At 37.2% G+C, this 10,235-nt stretch overlaps 1 protein-coding gene across 1 annotated transcript in view; it reads left to right on the forward strand.

The window, feature by feature from the left end:
• The window catches only part of LOC107588276 (type II iodothyronine deiodinase-like), a 7,939-nt gene extending 5,118 nt beyond the window's left edge, over positions 1–2,821 (forward strand). The window contains exon 2 of the mRNA XM_016276313.1: positions 1,576–2,821. Within this exon, the coding sequence (XP_016131799.1) occupies positions 1,576–2,133 (558 nt within the window). The 3' untranslated portion in view covers positions 2,134–2,821. The remainder of the gene's footprint in view (positions 1–1,575) is intronic.
• Positions 2,822–10,235: the final 7,414 nt, after the last annotated feature.

Genomic DNA, 10,235 nt, shown 5'->3' on the forward strand with positions numbered 1-10,235 from the left:
ATTATATATGGCAGACAGTCAGTGACCTCTTGGCTCAATGCTCTTAATTCATTAAATGTCTGGATTCACATTCCTGTTACTTTTTAACTATAAAAATCAATCAAAAATCACCCAGTGGGGTAAGATACACTGGCTTTATGTGCATTCATTGTCCCCAACCATTAACTACATCATTGTTTGGTTGCAAAGTCTTGCTGAGGAAATCATTTAGTATCAAAATAACGTTAAAGACAAGAGGATGAGTTATATGTGTGTTGTTTCACACAGTGCCAAAGTTCATACGCACTTATAAAGTCACAGAAATGGCATTTTCATAGACTTCTTACAAACAAATATCTGGCTCCAAAGTCTTTTGTGAGATCAAAGAAATCATGTGCTGTACTTTTTCTACAAGATGCTTAAAGGTTCTTACAGATGGTATTAAAAGGTGCAAGCCAGAAACATCATTATCGGTTTAGAGCAGTGACAAAGCCCTAAAGAATTTGTGGGGGTTCTCTTTGTATATATACAACTGTGAATATTAAGTGGCCTTATGTACTTACATTTAAATTAATCGTTTGGTACAATGCACTTATTGTGTACATGTTTTTACATTTTACTTATATTTGAAAAATAACAGCATGTAATTACATCTGTAATTAATTTATGTAATTACATTTATAATTACACTGTTGACCCATCCCTTACACCTTAACCCACCCTTAAACCTACCCATACCACCAAACTGGTCCCTAACCTTACCCATATCCCACCTCAGTAGCAGCAAAAGTGTTTTGCAATACAATATGAACACAATAAGTACATTGTACTTATTTTTTATTAACGTTAAAGACAAGAGGATGAGTTATATGTGTGTTGTTTCACACAGTGCCAAAGTTCATACGCACTTATAAAGTCACAGAAATGGCATTTTCATAGACTTCTTACAAACAAATATCTGGCTCCAAAGTCTTTTGTGAGATCAAAGAAATCATGTGCTGTACTTTTTCTACAAGATGCTTAAAGGTTCTTACAGATGGTATTAAAAGGTGCAAGCCAGAAACATCATTATCGGTTTAGAGCAGTGACAAAGCCCTAAAGAATTTGTGGGGGTTCTCTTTGTATATATACAACTGTGAATATTAAGTGGCCTTATGTACTTACATTTAAATTAATCGTTTGGTACAATGCACTTATTGTGTACATGTTTTTACATTTTACTTATATTTGAAAAATAACAGCATGTAATTACATCTGTAATTAATTTATGTAATTACATTTATAATTACACTGTTGACCCATCCCTTACACCTTAACCCACCCTTAAACCTACCCATACCACCAAACTGGTCCCTAACCTTACCCATATCCCACCTCAGTAGCAGCAAAAGTGTTTTGCAATACAATATGAACACAATAAGTACATTGTACTTATTTTTTATGTAAGTACATAGTAGTTAATGCCACTTAATATAAAGTGGGACCGAGTTCTCAAACCTGGTGACATCACTTAAGTTTCCATAACAACAGAGGCCAGTAAGCCCGCTAAGTGATTCTGATGTCCTCAAAAGTATTTATTGTGGATGTTTTGTTCAGGTGAAGCTGGGTGAAGCTGCTCCAAACTCCAAGGTGGTGAAGGTCCCTGGCATCAACAGACGCTGGAGCGTCAGCGGTAAGACTCATAACAAGTGTCATCTGCTGGACTTCGAGTCTCCTGACCGCCCGTTAGTGGTCAACTTCGGCTCGGCCACTTGACCCCCCTTTATAAGCCAGCTGCCGATTTTCCGGCGGATGGTGGAGGAATTTTCGGACGTGGCAGACTTCCTGCTTGTCTACATCGATGAGGCTCACCCCTCAGACGGCTGGGCGGCTCCTCCCATGGAGAACTTTTCATTTGAAGTGAGGAAACACCGCAATCTGGAGGAGAGGATGTTTGCCGCTTGGAAACTTCTGGAGCATTTCTCTTTGCCTCCTCAGTGCCAATTGGTGGCAGATTGCATGGACAATAACGCCAACGTAGCCTACGGTGTGGCCTACGAGCGGGTTTGCATCGTACAGAAGAATAAAATCGCTTATCTTGGGGGAAAGGGTCCATTTTTCTACAACCTTAAAGATGTTCGGCATTGGCTTGAGAAGAGCTACGGGCAGCGATAATTTCTTGGAAAAAGAGGTCAAATAGCCTTTTCTGTGAATGCTAGAAGATTTTTATTTTTGTATAATGGAGAGAAATTGAGGGTAAGGTGCTTTTTGAACTGTTTAACGGTGGCTCCGGTGGAAACACTTGGGTTGGGCTCCATGTCCTTTTCTTGAATTGTCTAAAATGATCAGCAGGTGTCCTACATTTCTAACCCCCTTTTTAAAAAAATAAAGAAAGAAAGAAAATAATTAAATGATTATAGACTCTAAATACTGACTGTGTGGTTTGCACTTCAATTTTAAGATTACATTGTTGCCAGCAAAACTATTTGTCGATGCACTATTAGTAACTTGTTCCTTTGCAATTATTGTAGAGTTAAAGTGTGCAATATTTTTATGCGACAATGTATATTGCTTACAAAAGAAAACCAAATTGCTGAACAGAAGAGAAAGCACAAGTACCCAGCTTTTATATGAAAAGAGAATAATTTATTTTTATTGACATTCAATGTTTATTTTTAATACGTGGCCTGTGTATGTGCTAGTAATGCTTTCCCTTCCCCTTGTCAATTGACAATCGTTCATATTCCATGTACCATCAGCTTTTACACCCCTGATACACTGTTCAGTTCATTTGCAACAGTAATAAACACATTCCCAGCATCCCATTTTGAAAACTACTAATGCTAGTCATTTGGCCTGTATTGTTCTTAACAATCGCAACAATAAACCGGAAAAAATTTATGACCTCAGCCACCGGACTTGGCTTCACTGCAGTGTATAGGAAAGCTGATGAAAAGTTATTTTAGTCCTGAATGTTAGAGAAATGTTTTTGAATGTCGTCGACGTTAACTCTGACGGATCGGCAGTCGCTCATTTGGGTCAATACGGCACTGGTGTGCACATGAAAATCACAGACGAAATGGTCCCCTGTCCTGTCTGTGGTTGGATGAGAGACCACACCTCTCTGTCCTGATCCAAATGAGCACGACTGCTAACATCCTGAAACAATCACTCTGAATTTGAATCACTCTGAAGGCTTTGAGTTTTGTTTCACAGAACTGTTCTTATGTACTACAACCATCCTCATCCTTTTAATGAGAAAAAGGCAACAACAAAATAAAGTTGAACTGCTGCTGACTAAGACTTTATCCCCCCATTTTTGTGTTTGATTCTGGGAAATTTCAATGAGGGGTGATTGGATTGAAAAAGGGAGGGGAAAAGTTCAGCGGAAAACTCCAGATGGAGGAAACGTTGCATGATGACAAAAAAAAGAACAAAAAAAGGCAATGCACCAGTCATAAGGGGTCGAGGAGTACATGTGCTTTTTTCCCCCATTAAGTATGTGTCTGCAGAAATGCATAGTGATGGGTCTGAACATGTGCAACAATGAAACTGTGTGACGAAGAGGTCTCTGGCTGAACTTCTGCGTCTTCCAGGCTGCCAATAACTAAATAGCAAAGGCTCAGGGAGAACATGTCTCTGGGAAGCACCATGAAACAGAACCCCTTGTTGTGGCCGGGCATCGCTTATCCGAGCGGAACTAGTCCATTTGGACAGCTAAGACGTTATTCACAGACTGTCTCAGTCTTGGAAGGCACCGTGCTGCACGATGGAGCAGGGAGGTTGCCAACGTTAAAGATGGAGGCATCGGAAAAGAGAGCCACACAACAGCAACAAACACAAGCCCCACTCCAGGAAAGAATCCCATGGTGTGCTTTCTAAGGAATGCGTCTGGTAAACAGGTACTGAACAGAATTCTAAGCAGCGTGTGAAGAAGTGTTCTCATTTATAGGGCATAACAAGGATGTAGGACCAAGGGGGGAAATCCTGGTCCCATTTATTCAGATAAGGTCAAAACATGATGCCTTAGAAAAGTGGACATTTGGCAAATCGGCCAGTATAAATTCAAATGAAATGTTGACGCAAGCATTTAAATGTATGTGTCTGCAGTTCAAAGATAGGCCGTTTATGTTCATTCTTCGACAGTGGACTATTTGGTTTGGATGTGATCTGACTGCTCTCTCGGAAAAATATCTTAGGCCTAATATCAATATATTCAGTAAATCAGCCCGAGGGAAGCCAAACATTTTATTCATATTTAATGCCCTTTTTTCCCTGCATGTATAAATCTGACGAGGGGATAAAGGGAAAATTCATAAAGATAATTAGTTCTTAAAGGGATAGTTCACCCAAAAATTAAAATTATCATTATTTATAGTACTCAGCCTAATGTTGTTCCAAACAGAACAAAAGATATTATAAAAATGAAAAATACAATAAAAGTCAATGGGGTCCAATGTTATTTCTATATTCATCAAAATATCTTATTTTCTGTTCCACAGAAGAAACTAAGTCAAAAGATTTAGAACATGACAAAACATTTTAATTTTTGGCTTTTTTACATATCCCTTTAAGGAACTTTGAGAATCGTATGATATTAAGCAGTAAGGATTTGACTGTATTGCAAACAAATCACAAATGAAACTGGTCCATTGGTGGTGATGACAAAGCTAGCTTTGTCCTAGTTTTCTGTGTTTAATGAGTTGTCATCTTTTTCTCGTCAGTGACATGGACCCACAAGCATCCAGGTTTTTCTGTTCACCTGCAATTGATCTGAAACTTCTTGCATTGTAAATGTGAGTTAATTTCCCCTATTCATCTATGCACCTGTCTATACTGTCGCAGTAATACACCCTAACAGTTCTTATGTTATCAGCAACATAATCTTATGTCTTATTTTCATTTGTCCTCTCTTTGACTCTGGTAAGACTCTTAGCAGCTTTTGGAGATGCACTTAGTCACTGATACAGCACATGGATAAGGCAAAATTACGCTTTTATCTAAGTCTTATAAAGGTTAGCTTCTAGAGCCAAGTATTTGCACTTTGAATAGAGTTCAAACTGAAAATGCTCCAAATATCTTTGATGCTTGATGATCAACCTGCACTCAAAGCACATGTAATTCAGCTAAAACAGTTCAACCTGGACTTCATATAACATTATATATCATGTTTTACAGCTGATTGTTTTATGGTCTGATATATGGTCGTGTCTGCATATGCATATATATCAAACTTAACTCATCATGCTAATCAACATACTCTGGTTTGTTACATTACTGGTAATAGATGAGACTATGGGACTATAACTAAGATCTATGCTTAAATTCATAATTAGCAGTTCATCCGTTTATGAGCAAATCATTTAATTATATTGATAAAATTCAGTTTAACTTTCATGCTTGAAACAATTCTTGACCTGTAAAGGCACAGACTGGATGACCAATTTATTACACAATAAAAATATAATAATAATAATAATAGTGTTGTTATTATTATTATTATTATTATTATTATTATTATTAACATATATTGTATTTAAGCACACATTTAATGTAACAGCAGTTTTTCTTTCATAATGCGTAACTTTAAAGATGATATTAATAGGTATTCTGTTCAAATAAAGGTTAATCATTTTTATGGGTTTGCTTTTCCGTCTACATGCATTTAATTTCTTCCTGATGCTGTGAAAGCCTAACAACTGAAACTCAAAAAGAACTTTGGGTATGAATTAATATTGAATGTATTTTGCATATATTTTTGAGAGGAACTGTTAAGAATGTTGATTGGCAGCTTGTTAGATGTGCCTTGTTTCCTACTATGTTTAATGCCGAGTTTGTTTTATTGTGTCATTTGGCTGATTAAAGATGCAGCAAATCGGACAAGATGTGTTTGAAACATTCTTTCTCCATCCCTCACATGCACTTCATTTTTTGACCTTGAATTAAGATGCCGCACAGATGTCTATAGATGCATTGTTTTATTCATCAGTTTATTATGAATCAGGTTGAAATAGTCATACATCATAAAAATATATCCTGCTCGTCTGATAAAAGCTGGGCTCACAGATGCTGAATTTTATGTGAATACATTTAATAGACCATAAAGATGTAAACCTTGTGAGGCCAGCTTCCAGAAGCTCTTTGATGACTTGGTTGGGTTGCTATTAAATTTAATTTACAGACTCATTAAATAATCCAGCTTCATGCCCAAACTTGACAGCCAATCCATCTCAAAAGCGGAGCTTATACTAAGCTATATTTAGTAGAGATGGTTTCTGAGGTGCAGGATGACTAATCTGTCATGAGACCAAACAGATTTGGTTTTAATTTGTGTTGGGGTTTTGCGTCAGGAAATTTAAGATGTTAAAAAGAGAGGCAAGTTGTGGTCCACCTCTGTTCAGCAAAACTTCATACAACTTAAATGAAAGAATATCCATTTTTTACAAGAATAGTTAGGCTGTCAGAAGCAGGTGTTAGCCGGAAATATATTATAGCTAGTTAAACAAACTCAAGTGAATCATTCAACTGAAACCAAAACAAAAAATATCTGTTTGAGTAGATGACTTTACTTTTTCCCCTTTAAGGCTTTATCTAGTAAATTAGATTTTTAGAGAGAGTTCTCTTTCACTCATGATCTTATGCCAGAGGGGGAAAAGCCCTGCTGGTTAAGTTGACACAGAAATTAGATTTATAGTATGCAATGAAATACTGCCATATTTTCTATCATATCTTGTGACTGGGTCACCTTACATTCTCAAGTCGGCTAATTATGATGCCGTTTCTAAAAAGATTTACTGCAGATTGCAGTAGCTTTTCCTGCATGAATGTTCTCAGGTGGGTTCTTCTCGAAGTCTTTTGGTTAAGCTGAGTTTATTGCAAGAGTGAGACCAACACGGCTCATTACTCTGCCAAAACATTTCAACATTCTGACAGCCGCCCCGGGATTGAGTCTGTACTTCGTTTGTTCGCAGTATATCTCCACGAAAGCATCTCTTGTTTTTCATGATAAGAGGAGGGAAAACAGTTATTCACATGTTCGCAACTGTTATTTTGTTATGCTAGTACACCTCCATAGTAACACAGGCCAAACTCCTCCTCATTCGCAGTAAAAGCTTGGTTACGGAAACCTAATATTTATGTTGGCCTGATGCACTTGTCAAATCAACTTAATCATGCTTATTTCCTTATTCCCTGTCCTCCACGCCTTTTCTCTCATCACTCTCATTTTGTCTCCATAGACCATTCCTGATGTATTAAAAGTTTCTTCATTCGTCCCTCGTGCTAAAGCCACCAAACTTAGCAGGATTAGGCTTTTAGCTGTTTACATTAACATTTTCTCACCACACAACAATTTTTTTTAATAGTTTTTTTTTATAACAAGTTTTATATACTAAACTGTCAAGTCAGAGCCGAAGAATTTAATGTGTATTTAAAAGATAGTTCATACAAAAATGTAAGTTCTGTCATCATTTACGCGCCCTCATGCCCTTCCAAATTGACTTCCTTTCTTCTGCGGATCATAAAAAGGTATTCTGAAGAATGTCTATATAATGAAAGTCAATGGGCAAAGTGAGTAACTGACGAGTGAACTACCCCTTTAGCCTCTTTCTATTTTCTGACTAACTATGCTCATTTCTAAAAGCATCCCTTGAGTTTTTAAACAAGAATAGTGCTGCAAGTTTCTTACAGATTATGTCACGCATTCTTTTATGCAGTTCCCTGTTTTTTCCCCCTCATTGACTAACATTAGCACTTTTATGAAAATCTTCAGGTTTTCAGGCGAGGACCATTAAACCTGAAATGCACCTTCACGCTCCGTAAATTTGGTTAAATATGAAATCCTTTAAGAGTTTGTTTCCTGTTTCCACAGAGTTTTTTCAATATACGCTTTTCTTAAATGCTGCGAAATGCTCAGAAAAATGTCAGTACTAAACTCATTCTGTCCTGATCCGGATTCATACCCCTATTGTGTTGCGTTGTTTTGTTTACTATGTCATCATTTTTATATTGATTTTTATTCATCTTATTGGGTTGGAGGCAAAGTAAGGGTAAGAACACGTTATCGATCATCATGGGGATGCTGGGATGCTGATTTGTGGGTCCAGCAGTTATTGTAATATTTTAAAGGGATAGTTCATGCAAAAATGAAAATTCTGTTGGCATTTAAAAATGTCAGTTTTTTTTTAAGTCAGTGGGGTTCAGTTGTGTTTCTTCCATCTTCTTCTTAAAAGAATACACACACACACACACACCCATCTAGTGTGTGTGTGTGTGTGTGTGTGTGTGTTCTGCAGAAGAAATTCAAAGGTTTTGGAACGCCATGACACAATTTAAAAACTATTTATTTAACATTGTCACAATCCAGTTCAATGGTCACATTTTATTTTTTATTTTTTTTAAATATTTTTATCCTTTTACATTTTTGTTTTTTACAAACATTATCCTAAGTGTGTAATGTTTTTCCCCACACTCTTGAAAATATAGGTTCTTTATTGGCATTGATGATTCCATAAAGAATCTTTAACCATCCATGTAACCTTTGCAACTATTTTATAGTTGAAAAGTGTTTAGATTATTAAAATGGGTTCCACTTTATATTAAGTGGCCCTAATACCTGTGTACTTACATAGTAACTAGATGTGTACATAGTATGTGACCACAGTGTAAGTGCACATTGCTACATAGTATCTACTGCTGTAATGTTTGTGTAACTACACATATGTAACAACCCACTGAATGGTATGTGTAAGTACAAATGTGTAACAGGACATTGGTAACAACACTTTTTGGTAATGAAAGTACAAATGTGTAACAGGACTAACATCACTTTTTGGTAAAGAAAGTGTTACACTTTATATTAAGTAAACAATTCCTATGGATTTACCATGTAATTACTCTGATGTTTCACAGCAGCGGCCAGTAAGTTAGGCTTTACATATAAATTGTGGTTGGTGTCCAGAATGTTACACTTTATATTAAGTGGACAGTTCCTGAGGAGTTACCATGTAAGTACACTAGTATTACAGTGGTGCACCAACTCCACCAACTTGAGATCCAACTCCTCCCACTTTACATATCCCTAAACCTACCCATCTCCACCCTCTGGATCAAACTGTTCCAATTACTCTTATACATACTGTTTTTACAAAATGTAGTTATATATGTCCTGTTACACATTTGTACTTACACAAACCATTCGGAGGGTTGTTACATGTGTGTAGTTACAGAAATATTACAGCTCTAGATACTATGTACCAATGTGTACTTACACTGTGGTTACATCCTACATACACATCTAGTTACTATGTAAGTACACAGGTATTAGGGCCACTTAATATAAAGTGGGACCGACTTGGTCACATTACGGTAGTTTTCCAACTCTACAAAGTCTTTTTCTCCTTTCTTTTTCTTTTGCAAAGAAAAGGGAGGAAGTCTTTACAAGAACCATACTGTTCAGTGACCGACATTTTGCTCCACTTACTTGGTGAAAGGGAATGTTTGGGAGAACTGTGGCATTGTCTTCAGACAATACAGCATTGGTACATCATGCTATCTTTGTCACGCTGGCCAGAACAGGCAGCGGATTTGACCACAGGCTCTCGTTCAGAACCACCCCCCCTGCAGAACTCCAGAGAAACGAAAGATAGTATAGATGAGACTGACTGTGGGGGGAGGAGTGTGTGTTTGTTGGAGAACTGAACGCGTTGCAAGAATGGAAATCAAGATGGTGGAATGTGAACTAATAAATATTACCATTATTCTGTCTGCAAACCTAGAGTCCTGACTCTTTAGCATTTAAAGAGAGAGAAAAAAATACTTTACACAAGTATGATGTGAACTGTATGTTGTATTTACATGTATGCAGTTTTTAGTGTTCTGAGCAGTTTTTAGTGTGTTGCTATGCAGTTGTTAGGGTGTTCTAGACAGTTGCCAAGGTGTTGCTATGTGATTGGTTATGTGTTCTGAGCTTCAACCAGTTATCATGTTGCTATGCAGTTGCTATGGTGTTCTACAGAAGATAGGCTCTAAGGCATTGCTTTATGGTTGCCAGGGCGTTGCTATGCAGGTGCTAGGGTGTTGCTATGTGATTACTGGTATGTTCTAAATGGCATACATTATGTTGCTATGGTTTTCTACAGTAGGTAGGTTTTAGGTCATTGCTATATGGTTGCCAAGGGTGTTGCTATGCAGGTACTTGCATGTTCTTAGTGGGTTTTAGAGTGTTGCTATGCACTTGCTAGGGTGTTGCTATGTGATTGTTTATGTGTTCGGAGCAG

Source organism: Sinocyclocheilus grahami, unplaced genomic scaffold (assembly GCF_001515645.1).
Source record: "Sinocyclocheilus grahami isolate Dianchi unplaced genomic scaffold, SAMN03320097.WGS_v1.1 scaffold101.1, whole genome shotgun sequence".
Classification (NCBI taxonomy): Eukaryota; Metazoa; Chordata; class Actinopteri; order Cypriniformes; family Cyprinidae; genus Sinocyclocheilus; species Sinocyclocheilus grahami.